Below are 27,692 nucleotides of genomic sequence, written 5' to 3'. Positions count from 1 at the left end.
TACCCATGGTTTTGTGCATGTTTTTCGCACATGGTTTTGGACACGGTGGTTTTCGGTCCATGGTTTTGGACGCGATGGTTTTTTGGTCTATGGTATTGGATGCTTCGGCATGTATAAATATGTATTGTAACATTGAAAGGAACATAATGAAAAATCAAGCTCGTAGTCCCAGTTTTTGGGATCTAAGGAAAAATCTCTATGTATATGTGTTTTATGTGTTATGCTCTCACATTGTTTATTTTATGTGTTTTAGAATTCGTATGCAGGTAATTTCTGTACGGGTTAAAACCTACATTTGGTATCAGAACTATTTTGGCTTCAAGGGGACGCCTTTGTTGCTGATGGGTTTCGCTTGGGCTTGTGGTAGACCCTGTTCAGTGGGAGATCTGCGAGATCAATTCTGGTGGTGAAAGAAGATGGCAAGCAGTGGAAAGATAGAGATCGAGAAATTTAATGGTCAAAGTTTTGAGTTGTGGAAACACAAAATGGAGGATCTATTGGTGGATAAATATCAGTGGATCGCAATAGATCTGAGTACTAAACCAACGGGAGTGTCTGATGAAGAATGGAAGAACTTGGATCGGAAGGCAAAGAGCACAATACGATTGTGTGTCTCAGATTCAGTATTGTTGAATGTATCAGGGGAAGCTACGACGAAGGCTTTGTGGGACAAGTTACAGACTTTGTACCAATCTAAGTCTCTGGTGAATAAACTGTTCCTGCGGAAAAAGTTGTGTAACCTGAGGATGAAAGATGGAGACTCGGTGACAGAGTCAATTTGTTGTGTTCTCTACCAGATTCATGGGATAGTCTAGTTATTGCAATAGGTAGCAATGCAACTGGCTTGCAGTTTTATGAAGTAGTCTCATCCTTGCTGATGGAAGAAATGAGACGGAAAAATATGGAGAGCCAGAATGGTGATGCCTTGTCTGTATGAGGACGGTCTCAGAATAGAAACAAAAATAAGTCATCGAGTGGGAAATCAAAATCTGGAGGGAGATATAAATCTCCAGGAAAACCTGTAAAGGTGGTGTGCTAGAAATGTGGAAAGGAAGGGCACTACAAAAGAGACAGTAAATCTAAAGCTCCTAATAGAGGAAAGGGATCTGATGATGCTCCTTCTGCAGAGGTGAAAACCACCTCAGATGAAGGTGGGGATGTGTACTTAGGTACTTCAAGTACACATGTAGATCATGAGGCATGGTTGATTGACTCAGGTGCATCTTTTCACTTCACTCCCCATAGAGAGTGGTTCTGCGAGTATGAGAAATACGATGGTGGTGATGTCTTCTTAGGGGATGATAGGAAGGCTAGAACCGTTGGTTGCGGAAAAGTAAAGTTGAAGTTGCAAGGTAGAAGGGTTAGAACACTTCTGGGTGTTCTGCATATTCCTGCATTGGTCATAAATCTGATTTTTGTAAGCAAGTTGGATGATGCAAGTGTAAAAACAGTGTTCGAGAATGATACATGCAAGATGGTTCAGAGGGCACTGGTATTAATGTGGGGAGTTCGAATTGGAACTCTGTACAAGCTGCAAGGTAGCACTGTTGTTGATAGGTGCAATAGTTTCGTGGTTCCTGAAAGGGGAGCAGAAAATCTAGTGATCTCTGGAGAGAAGACCATGTTGTGGCATCAAAGGCTTGGACATATTGGAGAGAAGGGCCTTCGAATACTTCATGGTAGAGGTATGGTAGAAGGTATGAGTAATAGCTCTTTGGATTTTGATTTCTATAAAAATTGTATATATGGGAAGCAAAATCGGGTGAGTTTCCCCTCTGGTGGTAAGAGGGCGAAACAAATATTAGAACTTGTGCACAGTGATGTGTTTGGACCTGTGAAGGTTCCATCACTAAGTAAGTCTGTGTACTATGTATCATTTATAGATGACTTCTCAAAGAATACATGGATATATTGCCTTAAGAAGAAATCTGAATTCTTTGACAGGTTTAAAGAATTTAAGGCTCTAGTGGAAAACCAGACAGAGAAAAAGATAAAGGTGCTGAGGACATATAATGGTGGAGAGTTTTGTAGTAAGGAATTTGAAGAATTTTGTGAGAAGTGTGGTATAGCATGGCAGAAGACTACTCCATATACACCTTAGCAAAATGGAGTTACAGAAAGAATGAACAAGACATTGATGGAGAGGGCAAGAAGCATGCTCAATGGTGTCGGGTTAGGACAGAAATTCTGGGCAGAGGCAGTGGAGACAGCATGTTACCTGGTCAACAGATTACCTTCATTAGCGTTGGAGGATAAGACTCCACAAGAGGTATGGACTGGTAAGAAACCCTCTCTTTCACATCTGAAGGTATTTGGATGTGATGCATATGTACATGTTCCAAAGGAGAAAAGAACCAAGTTGGATAGTAAATCTTAAAAGTGCATCTTTATTGGGTATAAGGATGGTCTAAAGGGTTATAAGCTTTGGAACCCAGTAACAAGGAAGGTTGTGTACAGCCGAGATGTGGTGTTCAGAGAGGTGAAAGATGTTATTAAACATGAAGTCCAACCAAAGGAACCTGAGAAGATAGTGTTTGAGCTTAAGGAGGAAGAATCAGACTCTACAGCAAAGGACGAATCAGAAGATGAAGAGCCACAAACTCCAGGTGTGAGAATATCAGTTCGAGAAAGAAGGCAACCGGAAAGGTATAGTCCATCTACTTTCTGTTCAAATTTTGCTTTATCTGTTATTGATGATCATAGAACTCTGAAGGAAGCAGTAGATTCAGAGGATGGCAAACTCTGGAAAGAGGCCATGGTTGCTAAAATGGCATCTTTGCACAAAAATGAGGCTTGGGATCTGGTGCAGTTGTCAGCTGGAAGGAAACCCATTGGCAGCGAATGGGTGTTCAAGAAGAAGACAAATGCAGAAGGAAAGGTGAGAAATACAAAACTCGGTTGGTAGAAAAAGGTTATTCCCAGGTGCCAAGAATTTATTTTGGTGATATTTTTTCTTCTGTTGCCAAGGTAACTTCTATTATATTACTTTTATTTGTTGCTGCTGCTTTTGATTTTGAGGTAGAACAGATGGATGTGAAGACATCATTTCTTCACGGGGATTTGGAAGAGGAAATCTACATGATGCAACCTGAAGGCTTTGCAGTGAAGGGTAAGAAAGAACTGGTATGCAAGTTAAAGAAGTCTCTATATGGGTTAAAACAGTCACCAAGGATGTGGTATCAGAATTTTGATACATTTATACAGGGACTTGGCTTCACCAAAAGCAAAGCAGATCACTGTGTGTATTTTAAATTAATTGGTGACCATTTTATTTATCTGGTCTTGTTTTTGGATGATATGTTGTTGGTTGGAAATGACAAATAAATTATCCAGGATTTGAAGACCCAATTGTCCTCCAAATTCGACATGAAAGATCTTGGTGCTGTAAACAATATTTTGGGCATGGAAATTAAAAGAGAATGAGAAAAGAGGAAGCTCTAGTTAAACCAGAGGAAGTATGTCGAGACAATACTACAGAGGTTTAATATGCAGGATAGTATACTAGTGAAGGTTCCTATTCCTGTAGGTGTGAGGTTATCTGCTGAACAGTGTCCCAAGACACAAGAAGAGGAAGAGGACATGTCCCGTGTTCCATATGCAAGTGCAGTCAGTAGCCTGATGTATGCAATGGTCTGTACTAGACCAGACATTGGACATGCAGTGGGAGTATTGAGCAGGTTTATTTCAAAGCCAGGGAAGGAGCACTGGATAGCAGTGAAGCGAGTTTTCAGGTATTTGTGTGGCACTAGTGATTATGGTTTGTGCTACCAAGGAAGACTAGGATTGGACAAAGTGTTGGATATTCGTGGCTTTGTTGATGTAGATTGGGCTGGAGATCTGGATCAAAAAAGTTCTATAAGTGGGTATGTGTTTAATCTATTTGGAGGTGTAGTCAGTGGGATGAGTAAGAAACAATCTGTAGTGGCACTATCAACTACAGAGGTAGAATACATGGCAACCACTCATGCAAGCAAGGAAGCAGTTTGGTTGCAAAGATTGTGTTCAAGTGTGGGGTTAGTACAGGGAGCTATAAGGATAGACTGTGACAGCCAAAGTGAAATTTTCTTGGCAAAGAACCCTGCATATCATTCAAATACAAAGCACATTGATGTTCAGTATCACTTTGTGAGGGATATGATAGAAGACAAAAAGGTGTTGCTGGTAAAGTGGACACTTTGAAGAATACTGCAAATGCATTGAAAAAATCTTTGAGCTCTGAGAAGTTCTCTTGGTGTAGAGAACAATGGGCATTGCAGGGTTGAATAAATGACTAAGCTCTCTTGTGGCCCCCCTATGGAAAGAAAACAACAAGTGGGAGAATGTTGGGTTGTGTTATATTCTTTCCATGACTAGTCCACGTAGTTAACTGGGGGGTTAGAAGAGGGGCGGAGCCCCCCTTCATTGCGCTGATTACGTGGGGGGGGGTCACAAGGGGTTTGAGGGGTGCAGGTAACCCCACTCTATGGGGTCTAGGGTAGCACCCCAGAAAATTTTGGTTTTGGACCCTATGTGAGGTTGGGCGGACCTACCTATGGTTTTCTGCATGTTTTTCGCACATGGTTTTGGACGCAATGGTTTTCGGTCCATGGTTTTGGACGTGATGGTTTTTCGGTCCATGTTATTGGATGCTTCGGCATGTATAAATATGTATTGTAACATTGAAAGGAACATAATGAAAAATCAAGCTGGTAGTCCCAGTTTTGGGATCCAGGGGAAAATCTTTGTGTATATGTGTTTTATGTGTTATGCTCTTGCATTGTTTATTTTCTGCATTTTAGAATTCGTATGCAGGTAATTTCTGTACGGGGTTAAAACCTACATATTTCAGCTGAAATCTTGGAGGTAGTTAACTGAGGTGACATGGCACTTGTCACTCAGTTAACTTAGTTAATTTGAGTTGGGGAAGCTTGAGTTCAGTTCAGTATGCTTGATTGCTAATTTGTAGCACTCTATTTCAGTTAATTTGAGTTATTGTCACTTTAACTAGTTCTAACTGTCAAAAGAACTAGTGGAGGTGAAATTGTGGAAGTGGAACTTCAACCACACTTAGTGATCAACCAGTTAACTAATCAATCAACCCAAAATAATTTTTTACATGCAAAGAATTAGAGTTACCCAGTTGAGATGGAGATTCCAAGGTAGTGTACTATCAGTTGTTACATATTCTAATGTGTACAGGTAGTACATGCAGTCAGAGGAAGGACCTAAGGCAATTGCACAATTCCATAGTGGGAAATTCCTAAATAATACGGGCCAATTTCTCAAGGGAACAACACAAGGAAATAGGAGCTTAAAGGGCTTGAAAATTGGTTAAGTGTTGGCCAGAGTTAGTCAGTCAGGCAGAGAGATAGACTATACACTTGTAAGTTGTGCTTGGGCTTGAGTAAGCATATGTATTCATCTCTATTCTTTGATTAATGCAATACAGATAGGAAGGGGTTTTGAGCAGTTGCTTTCCCCTAGATAAATCTTTGTGCATGTGTGATGTTTCCTTTTGCATGTTTAAGATTTGTGTTCTATATTGTGAATTAACTTCCACATAGCAATAAAGTAGCTTCGAGTCTTGTGATTTAGTAAATTTCATGAGTAGTTTCAAATCTACATAATAATTTCTACATGGTATAAGAGTTGGAACCAATGTAGAACAGAGATTTTGAAGTTTTCATTGTAGGAGGTTCAAATTTTAAGATCAGTGTTGTAGATTTTCTTCAGGACTAAGAAGATGGCTTTCAATGGACTCAGGCTCAAGTATGCCTTGGAAGACACCTCAAACTTTGTTGCAAGGAAGGACCACATGGAGGCAGTATTGGATGACAATGGGCTGCTAGAATACATCAAGATAGATGTAGAAAAACCCCAAGCATCTTATGCTTTGAATCTTGCTCAGTGGAAGAAAGATGTGGCCAAGGTGAGGAGAATCATATTGGAAGGAGTATGGGATCATATTATGTCGAATCTCCATGGAAAAGAGACTTTGTTCACAATGTGGAAAGCACTGACTAAATTGTTTAAGAATAATAGTGGCCACAGGAAGTTGGCACTCAAGGATAAGCTTCAAAATATCAAGATGCAGAAGAATGACACAATTTTGCAGTATTTTAGCAGGTTTGCACAGTATAGTGATGAACTTGGTGGGGTCGGTGTTAATGTACCTGAAGAAGACTTGGTAGTTGTAGCCCTTTTGGGCCTTCCCAAGAGTTGCATAACTATCAAGATTCGGTAATTGGTAGGAAGAAACTACCAAGTTGGGAGCACTTATGGTCTAACCTAGTACAGGAGGAAATGAGGTATGGTTGGAAATGAAAACAAAAGGAAAGGGAATAAATCACAATCCAAAGAAGAATCTATTCATTGGGGAAAGAAGAAATACGTGTCCATAATCAAGTGCTTTCATTGTCATGAATTCAAGCACTATGACACAAAGTGTCCACACAAGAAGACCTAAGGAGGAGCAACAGGTGAATCTTTGGCTTCATAGTTCATGCTTGATTTTACTCTCATTACATGCATGGCCAGCATAGTGATGGGAAGCGTGTGGTACCCCGACAGCGATGCCTTGTTCCATATGACAAGGAATATAGATTTTTCAGTGATTTGGTGGAGAAGAATCTTCATATGCACATAGATATGGGAGATGATGGAAGGTAAAATGCAACTGATATTGGTACAGTCACCTTACAGAGGGAGTAAGGATCCCCTCTCAGGCTCAAGGATGTGATGTTTGTTCCAGGTCTAAAGAATAATCTTGTCTCCGTTGCAGTTTTGGGAGACCATGGTTATGATGTGATCTTCACCAAAGGAAATGAATTCCTGATACACATAGCTACGGGACAGTTGAAGAAGATCGGGGTTCATGTGAAGAATTTCTACAAGTTAGATGTGGAGGATTATGTTGTATTGGGCACAAAGACGAAGAAGGTGCAGAGTCGCGATGTCGGTGAACTTTGGCATAGAAGACTTGGCCATTTGCATCATGGCACTTTGAAGATCATGCAATAGATTACCACAGGGCTCCCCAAAGGAGCACTAGAGAAGCAAGACACACGTAAAGGGTGTACCTTGGGGAAGTACACAAAATCCACTTTCCATGATCGGGACAGTAGAACACATGCAGTCCTTGAAAGGATCCACTCTAATTTTTGTGGACCTTTCTCGAAAGCCTCCACTGTCAGGCACAAGTATTTTGTCATCTTTATTGATGACTACTTGTGAAAGTGTTGGATCTTCTTGATGCCGAAGAAGGATTATACTTTCACCAAGTTCTTAGAGTTCAAGGTACTGGTGGAGAAAGAAATGGGAAAGAAGGTGAAGGCTCTTGGGAGTGATAATGGAAGTGAGTACGTGCTGAATGAATTCAAAAATTTATATGCAAAAGAAGGAATTTGACGAGAGTTGACAACACCCCACAACCCACAGTAGAATGGGGTGGTTGAGAGGAAGAATTGAAGAATTGTGGGAGCAACACGGGTGATGTTGCATGACCAAAGCCTACCTCTACACTTGTGGGATGAAGCATGCAACACAATAGTCTATTTGCAGAATATGAGTCCTCATCGGATTCTTGGCATGATCACACCAGAGGAGGCTTTCTCGGGGAGGAAGCTGGATGTGTCGCACTTCAGGATCTTTGGAGCCTCTGTCTATTGCCATGTCTCCAAAGAATCAAGGAAGAAGTTAGAGCCGACAACAAAGTTGGGGGTATTTGTGGGTTACACAGAAACTCCCCACAACTACCATGTGTATTTTCCATCCCTCAAAATGACAATTGTGTGATAGGATGTCAAATTTGATGAAGACAAAGCCATGCAGTGCTCTCTTGAGAGGGAGCTTCAGATTCCACCAAAGGAGGATATTTTAGCTCCAAAGGAGGAGCCTCAAGATGTTGTGGAGCAACCACAAGTTGAGGAGCAGAGAGTGGAGACATTCACTCAAGTAGAACCATCCAAAGAAGGCAGGAAGAGAACCAGAGAAGTTGAGAGACTTGTGCAAGATGTGAGGGAGAATGTCGGTGCTCCTTCAAATCAGTGTAGACAAAGAAGGTCACCATATCGGTACACTAGCTACATGGATCTAATGACTGATCTAGTAGAGACCGAGCCATCCTCTTTCGGGGAAGTAGTAGAGCAACATGTATGGTTTGATGCAATGATGGAGGAGTACAAATCCATTATGAAGAACAATGTTTGGGAAGTGGTCCCAATACCAGTGGACAAATCAGTTGTGGGTTTGAGATGGATATTCAAGGTGAAGCATGCAACAAACAGAAGTATAGAAAAGTACAAGGCCAAATTTGTGGCCAAGGGGTACTCTCAGGTTGAGGGGATTGACTATGAAGATACCTCTGCTCCTGTAACAAGGTACTCATCCATTAGATCGATCCTTGCTTTGGTTGCATAGATGGGGTGGAAGATCTACCAGATGGATGTGAAAATTTCATTCCTTAATGGAGTTATTGAGGAGGAGGTCTATATCGAGCAAATAGAAGGCTTCAAGACTTTTGATTGAGAGTTTCATGAATGCAGACTCAAGCAAATGTTGTATGGTCTCAATCAAGCACCTCATGCTTGGTACACTAGGATCGATAGTTATCTCACTGATTTGGGATTCACCAAAAGTGAAGCGGATGCAAACCTCTATCATATTTTGGTAGAAGGTAAATTGTTGATTTTTGTTTTATATGTTGTTGACTTGATCTTGACTAGTGATGATCAACTGATCATATCTTGCAAGGAGGACCTTGCAAGAGAGTTCGAGATGAAGGACAAGGGTATCATGCACTACTTCATTGGATTGGAAGTATGGCAAGGTGATGGGGAATTGTTTGTCTCTCAGGGCAAGTATGCCAACAAGATACTTCATAGGTTCCACATGGACATGTGAAAACCCATGGAGACTCCTCTAGCGACCAACTGGAGGAAGGAGGATGCCACTTCAGGTGAGGAAGTGGATGTGACTGTTTACAGACATTTGGCGGGTTCACTCATGTGTCTTGTGAACACACGACCAAACATGTGCTTTGCAGTCAACCGGCTGATTCAAGCTATGGTTAAGCCAACCAAACTATTTTGGAGGGAAACTAAGCATATTCTATGGTACCTCAGAGGCACTACCCAGTTTGAACTATGGTACATACAGACAGAGGGAGTGAAGTTGTGTGGCTTCATAGATGCAAATTGGGCGGGAAGTCCATCAAATCGGAAGAGTACATCAGGTGAAATTTTCAGTGTTGGGTCCGTAGCAATTTCTTGGTACAACATGAAGCAAAGATCTGTGGCACTTAGTCAAGCAACATGTGAGGCGATTTGGATGAGAAAGATACTTGTTGGCTTGCTTGGTCAGATAATGGATCCTACTGCAATTTATTGTGATAATAAGAGTTGCATCAAACTCTCCAAGGATCCTATTTTTCATGATCGATCCAAGCATATTGATATCCGGTATCACCATCTACGAGATTGTGTGCAGAGATGGATTATGTTGTTACAATACATTCCGAAAAAGGAATAAGATGATGATATTTCGAAAAAGGCCTTGTCAATAGGAAAGTTCGAGTTCCACAGCTGTAGGATAAAGGTGGTTGATAATCCCTTTCTTGCTGAGAGGGAGTATTAAAAATGCAACAAGAAAATCTTATTTTGACCTTGCCTTGGTCAAACTAGAGAAAATTTGAATTTCTATTTCAGCAAAAATCTTGGAGGTATTTAACTGAGGTGACATGGCACTTGTCACTTAGTTAATTCAGGTTGGGAAAGCTTGAGTTCATTTCAATACGCTTCATTTCTAATTTGTAGGAATCTATTTCAATTAATTTGAGTTATTGTCAGTTTAACTAGTTCTAATTGTCAGAAGAACTAGTGGAGGTCAAGTTGTGGAAATGGAACTTCAACCACACTTAGTGATCAACCAGTTAACTGATCAATCAACCCAAAATAATTGTTGCATGCAGAGAATTCGAGTTACCCAATTGAGATGGAGATTCCAAGGCAGTGTACTATCAGTTGTAGCATATTCCAATGTGTATAGGTGGTGCATGCAGTCATAGGAAGGACCTAAGGAAATTGCGCAATTCCAAGTGGGAAATTCCTAAATAATAGGGGCCAATTTCTCAAGGCAACAATGCAAGGAAATAGGAGCTTGAAAATTGGCTAAGTGCTAGCCAGAGTAAGTCAATCAGGTAGAGAGATAGACTATACACTTGCAGGTTGTGTTCAAGCTTGAGCAAGGATATGTATTCATCTCTATTATTTGATTAATGCAATACACATAGGAAGGGATTTTAAGCAATTGATTTCCCGTAGATAAATCTTTGTGTATGTGTGATTTTTTCTTTTGCATGTCTATGATTTGTGTTCTAGATTGTGAATTAACTTCCGCATAGCAATAGAGTAGCTTCGAGTCTTGTGATTTAGCAGATTTCATGAGCAGTTTCAAATCTACACAATAATTTCTACAAAGCATCCATTAAAACTAAACACCAAATTAGATTTGACACCCTACAAGTTTAACTTTCTTTGAAAAATGGACACCAAATTGGATTTCATAAGTTGCAAGCTTAACTTGCGATTGGAGACTTGGATGGGATAATGAAGAAGAAGAAAAATGAATAATAATAATATGTGGGTTTTATTAAAATATATATATACATTTAATTTGATAAGTTGTAATTTTAATTTGAGATTTGAGACTGGGTTGGAATAATAGAGAAACATAAAATTGAATAATAAAAATATATGAGTTTTATTAAAATGAATATAAAAATTATTTATTTAAATTTTATTTGTTTGTATGTTTGTTTTTCAAGTTGTTTGTGTTTCTATAGGCGACTTGTGGCTTGAGCAACCGCGACCTAGGGGCATCTAAGCATTCAAAGTCACCCGGGGATTGCACCCGGCCTTAGTCACACCAACCCTAAGATGACTAGATTTTAGCATGTCTCCTCCCCCTAGCATGAGCGCAACAACCTCCGTAAGGTTTGATCCTGGGTCGCCTTGCTAACGAGGCCCATCATCAACTGGTTGTGCTAGTGGGACTTGACTATTTAAATTTTATTGTTAATTTTAATTAATATTTTTATAAATATAAATATTTAAATTGTTATATAAGAGGTTTTTTTATAAATAAAATAAATTTAATATTTAATTAAATTAGGATTTCATAAAGTTTATTATATTATTTACAACATTTAAATTTAGGTAGAGAGGATAACAATTATATCTCTCAACTACTTCCTAGTATAGATTTATCATAACTCTGGATCTACCTGAGAGGGATTGCAAATTTGCAAATCTCTTTTTGAGCTCAAAACTTAAGAAAATGTTTGCACCTTGAAAGATTTGATTCCTCTTGACTCTTGGTAGATTTAGAGTTGAGATGGATCTATGTTGGTTGTGAGCAACACACTAATAAAATGTTTTTTTTTTTTTTCATTTGTTGTATATAATACATTCGTAATTAACAATGAAATATTTTATTGATGATTCACATTCTACACATTAAAATGTGAATACATGACTCCCCATATTTTGAAGTAAAAAGCATCTCTTCTCTCTCTCTCTCTCTCTCTATATATATATATATATATATCTTAAAATGTTACATGCTTATCTATCTTTCTATCCCCACCCACACATATACTATTTTCTATGTGTATACACATATACTATTAATGAAACTATTAGAATTTTTTTAACTAAATTACTTAGTTTTTCTTTATATAAAATTATGTTATTTAATATGGACATTCAAATATTTTATTTATGGTTAATAGTAATTTTTTTTGTTATTGATAGATTTTTGTTTTAAATATTGCATGCCAACTGAATATAAAATGAATTATACATCATGCCATATCAATAATATTAGTTTTACATGTTATTTGTCATCTCGACATTAAGTAATGAAGGGATTACATATCTCTCTAATACTAAAAAGTAATTTTTGTTTTTGTTTTTTGTCTTTTAACTTTATGTCTGTGTAAACTTGATGTAAAATTAAGGTGTGGACATGGAAGTATTTTATTTATTTGTCTCTATATAAAGTTGATGTAAAATTGAGGTGGAAATTGAAGTATTTTATTAATGGTCAAACTGATTTTTTTCGAAATTACTATTTTCTAATTTATTAATATAAGTATCATTTTATTATTTATTACTATTTTTTAATTTATTAATGGAAGTGTTATTTAATTATTTTTAAATGTAACATCATCTCCCTCATAATACAAAAATAAATCCAATTAACAACTTTATTATTATTAACTAGGATCTAATTGTAAAATTATAAAAAATATGATAAATTTAAAATGATATTTACATTGGACCCACGACCTACTTTTAAGTTCATTATATTGAATTATGTATATTTATTAGTATAATTGCGTTGAGAGGCTCTCTTTAGCCCAATATGATAGAGATGTTGTAACATAATGTCTTGTAATCTAATGTAAGGTGTTGTAAATAAAAATAAAAATAATAAAAAATAAATTACATAAAAAAATTAATGTAATGTAATGTAAAAATTTTAACTTGGTCAAAATAAAAATAACCCTATAAAAATAATAATAAAATAAAAATACCCCATGGTGTTGAGAACCCACAATATTGGCTAATAGTATTAATGCGGAATATAGTCTATTTAAAGGAGGAAATTATACCAACCGAGATCCATCTTAACTATGGATCTACTAAACGCTGAGAGGGATCAAATCTCTTAAAATATAAACATCTTTTAAAGTGAAAAGAGTTTTGATCTCTCTCAACGCTTAATAGATCAAGAATTAAAATAGATCTACGCTGTTAATATATTAATTTAAAATAATAATAGTGATTTGACATATTTACTCCCTACTACCCACTTTTATAAGGGATAGAATTATATATACACACTTTGGTCAGGAAAAAAGTAAGTATAGATAGATATACACTTTCATCTAAAAAAGAGTGAGTAATACAATAAGTTAAATATTTAAAAGAAACTTTCAACTTTCAAAGTAGGTGTAGATAGATATACACCTTCATCTAGAAAAAGTTAACATCTATCTACACTTTCATCTAAAAAAGAGTGAATGATACACTGAGTTAAATATTTAAAAGAAACTTTCAACTTTCAAAGTGGGTATAGATAAATATCCACCTTCATCTAGAAAAATGTTGGTGATATAATAAGTTAACATGTCATGGTGATATATTTAAAGGAAAATATCCACATTCATTAAACCAAACATTAAATATAGATTAAGCATTCAAAAAGTGATATACATCCCGTTGTTAGTTGATATTTTTCACATCTTTAAAGTTCCAGTTTTACTCTATAATGAGTTATTTCCCATTTTTGGCCATTTTGTCATGAGCAAGAGATGGTTAACCATTTAGGTTGATTCTTCATTTTTTCCAATTGAATGTGAGAGCACGCTTTATGAGATCCTCATTACAAATCATTTAAGGGAAGGGAAATCCTCTTTTTTTGGGACAAATTCTCTTGGATCATGGAATTTCATGTAGTATGATAATTAATTATAATTATTTTTTAATTAGGAATTTTTTTTCTTTTTAATCATGAAATTTTATGTAATTTGATAATTAATTATAATTGATTTTTTAATTAAGAAAATGAAAAAATTATATATATATTTTAAATGTCAATAATGTTGTAATTTTATTTTATTCAAAGAAATATTGATTTGTGTAAATATTCATTTGCACGTTTATGCAAATGTTAGCAAGGTCAATTTATGGCATCTTAAAAGATTTTTGGTATATTAGGGGTGACCTCTTATATCGCGAGTCAAGTTTTTCTAGATACTTATTCTTAGTTTGATTCAACCCATTCCATTTGAAAATCAATAATGACATAAGGTTGGTTAGATTGTTTAGAGTTGGTTACATTGTTTTTAATGTAGAAAACACATTTTTTCTCAATTTAAATTAACTATTTTCATTAAAAATTGAGTTGGACGGACATGTTTAATATATTGATGAGTTTGTCATTATTAATGATTTGGGGATCAACTTTGTTTATAAAAATATTCTCTACGAAGCAAAGAATTTATTGTATTTAATATATATATATATATATATATATTACAAGAATAGGTGTGGGTTTATATTGGCACTGTGGCTAAAATGCCTTTCATCGGTTACAATAATTCAGGCCAAGCCCATGAACTTTCTTCCACCAGATGATCAAGGGCCCCAAGATTTGGATGCCAATGTTTCTTACTCGGAACCAGGGAATCTATTTCTGTTATTTTCCCTATCTTATGGACACAAACAAACTGATTTAGTATAATGCAGTAAAACATGAGAACAAGATTATGGAATGGAGTCCCACTCCTCGACCCCATCTCTCAAGAGAGAGCCAGCTGCAAGAGGCACTGCTCTGTTGGCTTCCAAGTCAACATCCTTATTGTTCTCCCTCAATACATGAAAGAAATTAACAGACCGAACAGATTTCACCAAAAGTCTGATTCTTGACACCACTCTCGCTAATCTAAGATCAACATGAGGAGAATTCTCCACTATGACTCTAATAATGGGCTGAGAGTCTCCGATAACATTTACCTCTGTTAAACCAAGGGCCTTGACTTGCTTGAGACTTTGAAGAAGTGCCAAGGCTTCAGCTTGGATACTTGTGGAGTACCCTAGTCCCCAAGCAAAGTTAGTCACTATTTTGCCTTCCTTGTTCTTTATAACTCCTCCTGCCCCTGCCATACCGGGGTTTCCTTTTGCTACCCCATCAAAGGACAAGGTATGTTTGGATTGCCTGGTGAGCCATTCTGATAGTTCATTCTCCTTCCCTCTGAATTGTCATTCTTTTTTTTTCCTTGTGATGTCTTATTTCTCGAGAGAATGGAGATCCAACGAAGCACCCCAATCTAAGTCCTGCTAACTTAGGTTCGAATCTGACAAATGCTCACCTAGACTTTCTTTCCATTGACTTTTTATCTTGATTATGATGAATTTCGAATTTTGCCCTTCATCTCTGAAAACTCTTCTATTTCTCTCAAGCCAAATTTGCCAGCAGATAAATTTTGGCAAGGAGATCCAAGCAGCCTTAAAGGTTTCATTTTTTGGAAGTGTTTCTAGATAAAAATTTCACCAGAATGTAAATAAATCAGAGATAGAAACTGGCAAGATGAACACTCTTTTCCAGAGGCTCAAGAGATTCTGCCAGATTTCTACTGAGTATTTGCATTCCAACATTAAATGGTGGGCATTCTCTTCGTTGTCACAACACAATTGGCATCGTGAGGGTCCATGGAATCCTTTCTTCTTTAACCTGTCCTCAGTAAGAATTCCTTTGTGGCATAACAGCCAACAGAAAAAGTCCACCTTTGGCATGGGCTTGTAACTCCATAGACCCTTCCACACAACAGGATCCGGTGGAACATGTGGGCCCTCCTGTAATGATTTATACCCCTGCGCTACTGTATATGTTCCAGGCTTAGCTCCCCAACCACGGGCATCCTTCTTCCTTGCACATAGAGGTGCCTTCCCATTCAACAGCGTGAGCAGAGTGTCCCGATTGTTGGTCAACTCAGCTGGCACGGGCGGCAGGTTCCAACGCAGCCAAGTGTTTCCTGTCCATGTTGAGACGTCCCAAAGTGTAAAGAGCCCAGCGTCATCCAACCACGAACGTAGCTCTTGAAGGGAGCCGTTGCTCGACAGGGGAGGGTACATTATGATACCGTCATCCCAAAGGCTAATTTCTTTTCCATTGTCGGGTATCCAAAACGTGTTGTTTTTAATTAAAGGAATTGCTTTGTGACAGAGTTTTAACAATTGCAATCCGGTGGTGGGCAGGGAATTGTCCAAGCATCTTTTCCGTGCCCCAGTAAAATACTTCTTCCATAATGCTCTTTGCGCCCAGCCTGGATGAGGACCAATGATTTTCCAAAAAATCTTGGCTCCCATGGCTATGTTTTGAAGACTGAGATCCTTAAAGTTCAGACCTCCTTCATTCAAGGGCTTACATATTTTATCCCAGCTTACCAATGGGATTCTTCTTTCATTGTGATTGCCACCTTTCCAAAAGAATTTGCGGATGAAGGCTTCCATTTTCCTGATGATGCCAGTTGGAGCTAGGATAACAGAGAATTGGAAGATGGGTAGACTACTGAGTACGGATTTGATGAGAACTGTTTTGCCGGCAAGATTTAGCCAAGTGAATCCCCAAGCTTGAATTTTTGCCTTGAATTTGTCTAGCAGAGGGAACCAGTCTTTGCTGTAGGCAAGTTTGCGGAAGATAGGAAGGCCCAGATAGATAAAGGAAGTCCAATTGAGGGAGGCAGAGAAGCCTAAAGTTCTAGAGATGGCGGTGAGGGTGTTGGCAGAGATATTCCAACAGAAAACATTGCATTTCCCTTTGTTTAAAATGTTGCCTGTAGCTTCACAATATTCATCCAGTACTTCCTTGAACCTTAAGGCGGATCGAGTGGAGGCAGCCCCTAGCAGGAGAGTATCATCGGCAAATAGAGCATGGTTTACATTTTTAACCCCTCTGGCAATGTTGAGCCCTGGGATCTCTTGATCAACCAGCTTCTGATCTAAATAGAAGCTCAGGACAGAAACATGGAGGACAAAAAGAAGCGAGGAAAGGGGACAACCCTGCCTGAGTCCTCTTGATGCTTTGAAAAAATCTGCTGCTCTCCCGTTCACCAAGGGAGCGATCCAAGGATCGGCAATATAAGCTTGAATCCATTTAATAAAATTCATTCCAAAGCCAATTTTTTGCATGACTTCCCAAAGAAAACTAAGTCTGACTCGATCAAAAGCATTCACCAAGTCTAGTTTGATTACCATACCTTTCTCTTTGCGTTGTAGGCTTGAATGAATTGCCTCTTGAACTAGGATGAAGTTGTCCACAATCTGTCTCCCTTGAACAAACCCACCTTGATTCTCCAGAATGATGGCTGGGAGGATACCTTTTAGCCTATTGGTGATCACCTTTGTGATTAATTTATATCAAATGTTGCAAAGAGAGATGGAATGAAACCTATTGAAAGCCTTAGCACCCTTTTCCTTGGGGATGAGGGAAAGGAAGGAAGAATTGGTGTTGCCCCCTATTTTTTGGCAATTTTGAGATTTCAAGATCATTTTGTAGAGGTCTTTTTCCACAACATGCTAACAAGATTGGAGGAATCTTGCGGTGAAGCCATCTGGGGCTGGGGCTTTGTTGGGCTCCATGTCGAAGAGAACATCCTTTATTTATTTTATAGTGATTTTTTCTTCAAGATGCTGATTCATTGTGGGGGAGATCTTAGAAAGGACCACCCCCAAGAATTTGGAGTTTGGATCCGTCACTCCTTCTTTACTGTAAAGTTTTTTAAAGTGAGTGAAAGCTGCGTTCTTGATGCTCCCGAAATCCTTGTGAATAGAGTTCCCTTCCTTAATTTCTGCAATAGAGTTGAAGCTCTTTCTAGCTTGGGCTTGTTTGTGGAAGAAGGCAGAATTTCTGTCTCCCGCTTTAAGCCATAGATTCCGAGACTTTTGTCTCCAATATTCTTCCTCCGAGAGGCAAGCTTTATGGAAAGTTTGTTGAAGATCGGCCTCCTTATCTAATACATCTCTAGTGATTTCTGCATCTTCATTTTGGGTATGATGCTAATCGAGTCTACCTTGGGCCAATTTTCTCTCTATTGCAAGGTTGGGGAGGTATTTGGCCCATGATTTTAGGACAACTTTTAGTCTTCTAAGCTTTTCCTCCCAGATGTAGAAGGGAGAGCCCTTCACCGACATTTTCCAACAATCTTGAACCAAGTTCAGAAACTCAGGATTCTTGACCCAAAGTGGACTAAATCTGAAAGGAATAGGGCCAAAATCATTATGATCCAGTATCTCAAGCTTAATGGGCTTATGATCTGAAACACTGCAAGGGAGGATGTGAATTCTGGACTCGAGACCAAGCAAAAGAAAGGAACTTTGCACCAGAAATCTATCAAGTCTTGCAGCAATGTGGCGGGGGCCTATTCTTTTGTTAGACCAAGTGTACTTACCATTGGAAGGAGAGATGTCGAGCAGATCCCAGTCCTGCATGAGATCCTCCACCCACTCCCTTGCTGGATCCCTTATGGTACTGCCTCCTCACTTTTCCTCCGCATGCAAGGTGAGGTTTAGATCTCCAACAACTATGATGTTTTCCAAATTCTCTGATTTCGACAGTTGCCTGATGGAGTCCCAACAGGCCCTTTTCTCCCCTGCATTTACTGGGACATAAACATTGAAGAGACAAAATTCCTCCCTCGAGGACACGTGTTGTAGCTTTAGAAACAACCAATGGGTATTGAGGATCTTCGTAACCAACAAATACTTGGATTTATTCCAGAGAGAGCCCAACCCCCCAGAGGCTCCCCATGCTGAGACGGCTTGACCTTTGCCTTCCTTCCAATTTTTTTTTACTGATTTGGAGAAACTCGTTGTCCTCCATTTTTGTCTCCTGAATTAGAAGAATATCTGGGGCTTCTATTCTTATAAGACTTCTCATTGCTTCTTCTTTCACTCTACTCCCCATTCCTCTGCAATTCCAGGAGACTATCTTCATCATTTATTTTTATGTTGATGGGCCCCCTTGGAACCTTGTGCTTGATTTCTTGTCACCTTCGGATTTTTAGCAAGGATTTTCTCCAAAGTGGGATGACTACCCTGAAGCTTGTCTTTGTAGGTTTCTTGTTCTCTCTTTTCTCTAGCAGATTTGCGGCCCCGTGACGATCTTCTGATCGATGTTTGCGAATCTCCTATTTCCACTTCCTCCTCTGATTCCTCCAAGACTTGTTCCTCCTTGTTGGCTTCTGCTTGTTTTTCCTTATGTCTTTTAGTAACACTTTCTCCTGGCCTTGATCCTGCTGAGGTCCCTTTATCTTAGGTTTTATCTTGCATTTCCTCTTCCTGTGGAACCTCTTCTGCAGAGCTTAAGATCTCGTACCTGTTTTCTTGGCTTTTCTGTGGAGGTCCATTTTGGGCAGAGGCCGGCTGAGGGCCTTGGCCGTTTGGGGACCCCGTTTTCTTGTGAGAGGTCTTTGTCCTCTTAACTTGATTCCAACCGTCCTCCTTCCCTTTCTCTGCTTCTCCTTTGTTTGAGCACCCTCTAGCAAAATGGCCGTAGATGTGGCATTTGTGGCACTTGAATGGGAGTTGCTCGTAATCCAGCTTTTGCAAATGCGTCCAACTGCCAACATTTATTTTAATGGCCTCTAGAAGACCCACCTCTAAGTCTACCTCAACACATATCCAAGCGCAGTCATATTGATCCTTGTTGTTTGCCCTGTCGATGAATTTCCCAGGGCATTGCCTATGTGCTTGAGGGAATCCCAGTTCCAACAATGCACTGGGAGGTTCAGGAGCTGAACCTAGACAGAGACTACTGTCGGAACATCCACGGCAGGATCGAAGTCTGGGGTCCATTTGTTGAGGTAGAGGCCCTGGTGTAAGGTCCTCGGTTATTCGCGCGGGCGGGCGCACATGGCAGGCGCGCAGGTGAGCGCACACGGCGGGCGCACGCACATGACAATGTGACGTTTCAGCGAGTCATGTGCGACGATATGACTTGCGATAAGAGATTTATACATGGTGAAGCGTGGAACGATGGAGATAGGAGGCCGACTCGTGTTAGAGGCTAGGCCGACCTGTTCATGGGCGTTCAGACACATTTTAAGGGTGTGTAAACATGGATTTGATGGTCGGCTGGGCAAGCCACCACCCCCTCTACAGTGAGTATATATTGGATGCATTTTGGGAGCATTCATTCATCATTCGACAAGCATCTTCGCTAAGGAGCTAAGGCGCAGATCTAAGTGCGCAGAAGCAAGGAGTGGTAAGGCGCATATCTCATGCGCTCCTCTTGGTTAGTCGCACGGTTTTGGAGAGCGCACTTGAGTTGGGTGAAGGTGTTGGGCAAGGTGTGCCCGGTGATCGGTTGCGGTGTGCACGACGGTCGTGCAAAGTGCCGGTTTGTGCCAGGACTTGGCGTGGGTGTCTTGGTGGCTCGGGTGAGCACCCGCCCATCGTGCAAGGTGTGCACGAAGGTGAACGGAGGTTCACCTTGATTGTAAAATTGACTAAGTGTAAATTTGGGGTTTCCCAAGATTTAGCTTGTACATTGTAAAAGTGATGATTATATAATATATTGATTCGGGCAGACTCATATTGCAGGGAGTTGCCCCTCCCCTTTATACTGTGCAATTGTCTTCTTGTTTATAATTGCTGTTGATAATGAATGAGTATGGGTGTTCATTGGTATAAAGGATAAACATAATAATACTTGGTTGCGAAACACAAACTAAGTAGGAGAAAGTGAATTAAGGCATAGTCCACGAACATAAGTATTGGTGAAAAGAAAGTGTTCGGTGGTGCCGCACCTCGCTATAAGCGGTTGAAAGACTACCGCAGGTGTAGGGGCGTGACAGTTGGTATCAGAGCAGGCTAATGACCGGGTTTATGAAGAAGTGCTAATCCCACTACGCTATCGTGAGTTGGTATCAGAGCTCGGTTGGAGCCGGTGTTAGAGCAGGGTTGCTCGTGACGAAGTGCAGGTGTGGATGCACTTGACAGTTGATGACAGTGGAAGCAGGTACTTGCAGGTGAAGGAAGCTAGTTTCACATACAAGTGGAACAAGGGCCGGTTCATGATTGCAGGGAACTTGGTGAAGCTGGTGAATAAAACAGGTTTAGCAGGGGTGAAGCTTAGTGCTTGGGCCAAGCTGAACGACAAGGCATGGCAAGTTTGGAAGAATGCAAAGGGAAGCTCTTGCTTACCTTATACAGGTTGAAGAGGTTGAAAGAAGAGAATCCTCGGATTCGAAAGGAACTTGAAGTCTTGGAAAAGAATGTTGAAGACGAACTTCTTCAACTTGGTTGGACAATGGAGCAAGATGAAGTTGCAGATTGTGCTATCAAGGAAGAGGAAGCCGTGATGATTGAAGATGTTGCAGATGTGACAACGATGGAGGATGAACTTGAGATTGATCAAGTTGGACCAGGATCGTGCAGTTTGCAGACATGGATGGATGAGGATACTCACATGGAGGAGCCTCATGATCATGATGAAGAGCAAGGATTGTTGATTGTTGCAGGACTTGTTGGGGTTGTTTGTGACCTTATGGTAGAAGGTGCAAAGGCCCGTGACAAGGGAGGAACATGATGATCGTTGCGGAGGATTGGTCATGCTTTAGCCACATGGAAAATTGGCTAAGTGCCTGGCATGACTCATGGACAGATTGAGGAAGGGCACACACTTGAGATACTTTGGTGGACTTCTCATGGCCGAGACCAAGAGATAGTCTTGGTGGAACCTTTAGTGGGGAGCTATGATGGAGAGACTCATGTGATGATGATATGGTTGGGTGACCGAGTTCACTAGACCGAAGATTGCAGACTTGGATGAGGATGATCGATTGTTGTGATGGGTCTACTTGGTTGGACTACATGGGCAACTTAGTCATGGACATCAGGTTGGAGACATGGAGCATGGCAGTCTTATGCAGGGACATTGTGCAGGAGCACTTGTAGAGGTGTCACTTATGGGCATCCAATGAGGAGTGCCAAGGCAGGGATGTTGTGCAGATGGATTTGCTAGTGTGACATGGAGACTTATTACTTATGAGCCGATGGAGAGGTTGTGCACTCTTGTACAACAAGGCCATGGACTTGGATGGAGTTGTGAGTAGACTATGGAGCATTCCTACTACATGGAGAGCTGAGGCATCTTGCAGAGACCTTTGGGCCGAGACTTGTATGCTTGCTGAGATGTTGGTTGGAGATGACTCATGGAACTCATGATGACATGAGGTTGTGACTTTTAGGGACTTCATATATGGTGGACTTAGAGGATCTGATGCATTGAGGAGCTGAGGTCAGAGACTTTGATGCAGGATGGGGTGCATACTTTCAAGTACATGTATGGGTATGGCTTGAAAGAGTGACTTGATGTGGAGGATCGATATGAGACACTTTGGGGTGATGGAGTTACAACGATGATGATGCCTTGGTGGCAACACTTGGGAATGGGTTGAGCTGAGACTCAACTACCTTTTGACATGGGAGCTGATTGATCTATGATCATGGACAGCACACGGATAGATGAGACAGGTGCATACTTGTTTCTATGGCAAACTTTAGGGATGGCACATTGCAGATATAATGGAGGTTGCTTCATGGACCTGGATGTGGCACACTGAGAGTTGGAGGTTGATGAGATGGTTTCTTCATATGGAGGAGATACACACATGGATGATGTTGGGATAGATGTGGCTGATTTCATGTAGCACATTGACACCAAACATCATGGACAGCATGTTGCAGATGAGATGAGGACTACTTCATGGATCTGAGCATGGCTTATACTTGTATGGAGATGGATTCTTGATTGAGTTGAGGATGTGGCAGGATGTTTTGAGAAACAACTGATGGTGGCATGAGGATGTGCATTCTCATGGTTTGGACGTGACGGTTGGATTAGCTACCCAACTAGTTCAGACATGGGGGCTATAGCATGTACAGAGAGGTGTTAGCATTATGTTGGAGTACCATGGCAGCAGTTCACATGATGACACATGAGGAGGTCGACACGAGATGTTGCAGTGGGCATGTAGCTTGGATGGAGGGGCCAGCCTTCCATGGAGGAGAGCAGCATGTGGAGATTGTGACAGGGTGGTCGATGATCATGGATTGAGATGATCTCTGATGTATGACATACCGATAGGTGTATACCTTGGTATGGTGATCTTGGTGACAGATGGTTGCCGAGGCAAGACATGATGGAGACGGTGGTTCTACATACGTTGCAGAGATAGTTGCAGTATGTGGAGGAGTTGACATCATGGATATTGATGATCTTGGTGGATGGCTACCGAGATGGTATGTTGTCGAGGACGACAACGATTTCAGGTGGAGGAGGATGTAAGGTCCTCAGTTATTCGCGCAGGCGGGCGCACACGGCGGGCGCGCGGGCGGGCGCACACGGCAGGCGCGCGGGCGGGCGCGCGCACACGACAATGCGACGTTTCAGCGAGTCATGTGCGACGATATGACTTGCGATAGGAGATTTATACATGGTGAAGCGTGGAACGATGGAGATAGGAGGCCGACTCGTGTTGGAGGCTAGGCCGACCTGTTCATGGGCGTTCAGACACGTTTTAAGGGTGTGTAAACATGGATTTGGTGGTCGGCTGGGCAAGCCACCACCCCCTCTACAGTGAGTATATATTGGATGCGTTTTGGGAGCATTCATTCATCATTTAACAAGCATCTTCGCTAAGGAGCTAAGGCGCAGATCTAAGTGCGCAGAAGCAAGGAGTGGTAAGGTGCATATCTCATGCGCTCCTCTTGGTTAGTCGCACAGTTTTGGAGAGTGCACTTGAGTTGGGTGAAGGTGTTGGGCAAGGTGTGCCCGGTGATTGGTTGCGGTGTACACGACGGTCGTGCAAAGTGCTGGTTTGTGCCAGGACTTGGCGTGGGTGTCTTGGTGGCTCGGGTGAGCACCCGCCCATCATGCAAGGTGTGCACGAAGGTGAACGGAGGTTCACCTTGATTGTAAAATTGACTAAGTGTAAATTTTGGGTTTCCCAAGATTTAGCTTGTACATTGTAAAAGTGATGATTATATAATATATTGATTCGGGCAGACTCATATTGCAGGGAGTTGCCCCTCCCCTTTATACTGTGCAATTGTCTTCTTGTTTATAATTGCTGTTGATAATGAATGAGTATGGGTGTTCATTGGTATAAAGGATAAACATAATAATACTTGGTTGCGAAACACAAACTAAGTAGGAGAAAGTGAATTAAGGCGTAGTCCACGAACATAAGTATTGGTGAAAAGAAAGTGTTTGGTGGTGTTGCACCTCGCTACAAGCGGTTGAAAGACTACCGTAGGTGTAGGGGCGTGACACCTGGGGTCCCATGAAATAGGGACCATTCCTGAAAATCAAGTCTTTATCCTCCTTTGTGTTGAATTTGAACAGGAAGTAGCCTCTACCCAGGAAGTATGAAGTTATGCTCTTCCTGATTAGCGAGATCCAGTTCTTGACAACCCAGATCTCCGTCGATTTTGGAGAGGGCCAAAGGCCCGTGAACTGACCCACTAAGGCTCGATCTGCCAGGGACAAGGCAACCTGGATTGGGCCTTGAGGAGGAAGGGTGACCTCTTGGACATCCTCAAGCTTTTTGACAAACTTGGCGGCTTCTGGCATCTTCTTCTTAGGCAAAGAAGCTAGCAGAGAGTTGAACGCAGCTTCCGCGACAGGGGGAGGAGGCGGTGAAGGAGAAAGAGGTGATCCCTGGGTCTCCATGATCTTGAGGCCCACTCAACAAGCAGATCTGATCAAAGACTGCTACTAGCCCTAACTGCGCTTTGACAAGCAGCAGGGAGACGCTGCATCTCACAGCCGAAGAGGGAATCACTAGTAGGATCAGATCAAAGCACGTTCAGAAACGGTGCTGAGGGGCATGAGGCCCAGACCGCGAGCAGGATCGGCCGAGGAGGCTGCAGCCCTAACTGCGTGCAGAGCAGTAACGTTGCAGCTCGGAGGCACAACGAAAAAAATAAATCTTTTTGTTTAATATTGTTTTTTTTTTTAACAGTAACGATTATGGATTGTTTGTATTCATCTTGGCCTGAATGCCGAAATACTTGTTACATTGGGAAACTCATTGCCCTGATGCCACACTCTGTAGTGACTGAGAGTGCAGCTGGAGCTTGCAGAATTCCTAAGTACTATAGGGTCCATGAAATCCAAATCAGTGATTTTCCCCCCCTTGAAGATGCAAACGAATTTATTTAATAACCAGCAATAAAACATGACGGTGATCTGGCTATGGAATGGGTTCCCATGTTTCTTTTCCGTCTTTCATCTTGGTTCCGGCAGGGAGGAGGACAACTTTGTTGGCTTCTCTGTCCGCCTCTTTATTGTGATTTCTCAACACATGGTAGTATCTCAAATTTTGGAAATGGCTTTCCAAGCCTTTGATTCTGGTTATCAATCTTGCTAGATTAAGATCCGAAGCTGGGGATTTGGTAGCCATTGCGCTGATGATGATCTGGGAATCTCCTATGACGTTAGCTTCTTTTATGTTTAATTCCTTGAGGCTCTGGAGACCTTGAAGGAGGGCTAAGGCCTCCGCTTGAACGCTGGAAGCATGTCCGAGACCCCAGGCATAGGATTGAACTTTTTCTCCTATCTGATTTAGAACGATTCCTCCTGCTCCAACTTTGCCCGGATTACCCTTTGCTGCCCCGTCAAAAAAGAGGGAATGCCTTGCATGCATTTTGATCCAGCCTTGCATTTCATCTTCATATTTCCTTATCTGCCAGTCTTTAATAATTGGGATGAAAGTGGCTGCTGGCTGGAATTGAAGGCCTAGAGTCGATCCCCAAGCGATGTCATGCTGGCTCAGATTAGAGTCATCTTTGGTATCCGCCAAGCACTCCTTAATTTGACATTTAATTTTATTTTCTAAGATCCTGTGACTATGGTCAGTATTCCTGAATATTCTTCTGTTACGTTCAAGCCATATCTGCCAGCTTATGATCTTAGGAAGAATTGCCCACGCTGTTCTGATTACCTGATTTTTAGAGGTTGGGCCGGGGTAAATGAATGCCCAGGTTGCAAAGAGACCCGCCATGGTGTCTGGAAGCTTGAAATTCGGGCTTGATATGAGGGAAGACCATACCTGCTTGGAGAAACTGCACTCAAGAAACAAATGTACAACTGTCTCTGCGTTTTCTCTGCACAGTGGGCAGATGGAGGGACCATAAAAGCCTTTTTTCTGAAGGATATCGTAGGTGAGGATTTTGGTGTGACAGAGCTGCCAGGCAAAGTAATCCACCTTAGGCAGTGAGGGAATGCGCCATACGCCTCGCCATGGAGCTGGGTTGGGAGGAACGTATGGGCGTTCAATCAGTTTATTGTATCCCTGTGAGACGGTGTATCCTTTAACGCTCGTGCCCCATCCTTTCTGATCTTTTATTCTCATATGAATGGGCGCCAAACCATGCAGACAATCCATGAGCGTGGCACAGTCTTTTACCAAGTGATCCGGCACGTCTAACTGCTTCCATCCTGCCCAGGAACCGTCATTCCACTGCGAAATGTCATACAATGTGCGCAGGCGTTCACTGTCCATCCAGCTGTGCAGCTCGATGAGGGAGACTCTGCTGTCGACCGGCTCCTGATTCATGATTCGATCGCTCCATATTCGGACCTTTTTACCGCTGCCTGGGATCCAAAATGAATGCGCAGTTATTAACTGAGCAGCTTTAGCATGGAGTTTCAGAAATGCTGAATTGGGCCTGTGAATGACGTTTTCTAAACACCTGGTGCGGGGGCCCCTGAAGTATTTCTTCCATAGTGCGACTTGAGCCCAGCCCGGATTGGGGGAAGTGATTTTCCAAAGGATCTTTGCTGCCATTGCCACGTTCTGTTGGCAGAGGTTTTTGATCTTTAAGCCCCCCTCCCACAGCGGCTTGGTTATGATTTCCCAGCTAATAAGTGGGATTTTTTTTTCATTGTGCTTTCCTCCCTTCCAGAAGAACCTCCGGATATGTTCTTCCATTTTTTTGATGATGTTTGCTAGAGCAAGGAGGCCAGCGAATTGGAATAGTGGGAGGCTGTGCAACACTGATTTAATCAACACAGATTTCCCAGCAGTATTTAACCAAGAGTAGCCCCAGGCTTGAGTTTTTGTTTTGAATTTTTCCAACTGTGGTAGCCAGTCTTTACTTGTGAGCTTCTTATGATGTACAGGCAGTCCCAAGTATTTAAATGAGGACCAGGAGGAGGAGGCTGCGAAGCCCAGGCATCTTGAAATATCAGATAGCACCCTTGGGGTAATGTTCCAGCTATATATGTGGCATTTGCTCTTATTTACAGCGCTGCCTGTGGCCTTGCTGAAATCATCCAAAACCACTTTGAATTTTGATGCAGAGGAGATTGTGGCAGGTCCCAGCAGCAGTGTGTCGTCTGCAAACAATGCATGATTTATGTTCTTTGCCCCTCTTGCAATGCACAATCCTATAATGTCTTGTTCTTGCCTCCTTTTGTTTAGCAGGAAGCTGAGGACGGATGCTTGAATGACAAATAACAGAGGGGAAAGAGGACACCCCTGTCTAAGTCCTCTCGAAGCTTTGAAGAAGTCAGTGGCTCTTCCATTCACTAATGGGGCGATCCACGGCTCCGAAATGCATGCCCGGATCCATTTAATGAACTTTTCTCCAAACCCAAATTTGCTCATAACATTTAACAGAAAACTATGATTTACTCTATCAAATGCATTGGCTAAATCGAGTTTAATTGCCATACCTTGCTCTTTTCGAAGAAGACTTGAGTGAATTGCCTCTTGGACGAGAAAGTAGTTATCCACGATCTGCCTTCCTTGAATGAAGCCTCCTTGGTTCTCAGGGATTATTTTAGGGAGAATTGGCTTCAATCTGTTTGCAATTATTCTGGTGATTATTTTGTATCCGGTGTTACATAGGGAGATCGGACGAAATCTGCTGAAGGTGTTGGCCCCTTTTTCCTTTGGGATAAGGGCTAAGAAGGCAGAATTTGTGCTACCTCCTATTTTCTGGGTATTCTAAGATTTTTGAACCATTCTGAGCAAGTCCTTTTCTATGATCGGCCAGCAGACTTGGAGAAATCTAGCTGAGAAGCCATCCGGCCCTGGGGCCTTATCCGGATCCATGTCAAAAAGGGCTTTTTCCACT

The 27,692-nt window shown here is 41.3% G+C and overlaps 1 protein-coding gene across 1 annotated transcript; it reads right to left on the bottom strand.

Annotated features, from left to right (window-relative positions):
* Window positions 1-14,309: 14,309 nt before the first annotated feature.
* On the bottom strand, window positions 14,310-14,708 carry LOC149237523 (uncharacterized). The gene has a single exon (XM_089369302.1). It carries the CDS (start codon window positions 14,706-14,708, stop codon window positions 14,310-14,312), a length of 399 nt encoding a protein of 132 aa, XP_089225428.1.
* Between the last annotated feature and the right edge of the window lie 12,984 nt (window positions 14,709-27,692).

This window comes from Pinus tabuliformis, chromosome 8 (genome assembly GCF_031772625.1).
Source record: "Pinus tabuliformis cultivar Carrire ecotype Pingquan chromosome 8, CPIR1, whole genome shotgun sequence".
NCBI classification, from domain to species: Eukaryota; Viridiplantae; Streptophyta; class Pinopsida; order Pinales; family Pinaceae; genus Pinus; species Pinus tabuliformis.
This window is presented reverse-complemented; position numbering and strand designations above follow the sequence as displayed.

Bases quoted from the DNA above. Each gene is read 5' to 3' on its own strand.
- LOC149237523 (XM_089369302.1), bottom strand. From the start codon at position 14,708: ATGGCAGGGGCAGGAGGAGTTATAAAGAACAAGGAAGGCAAAATAGTG.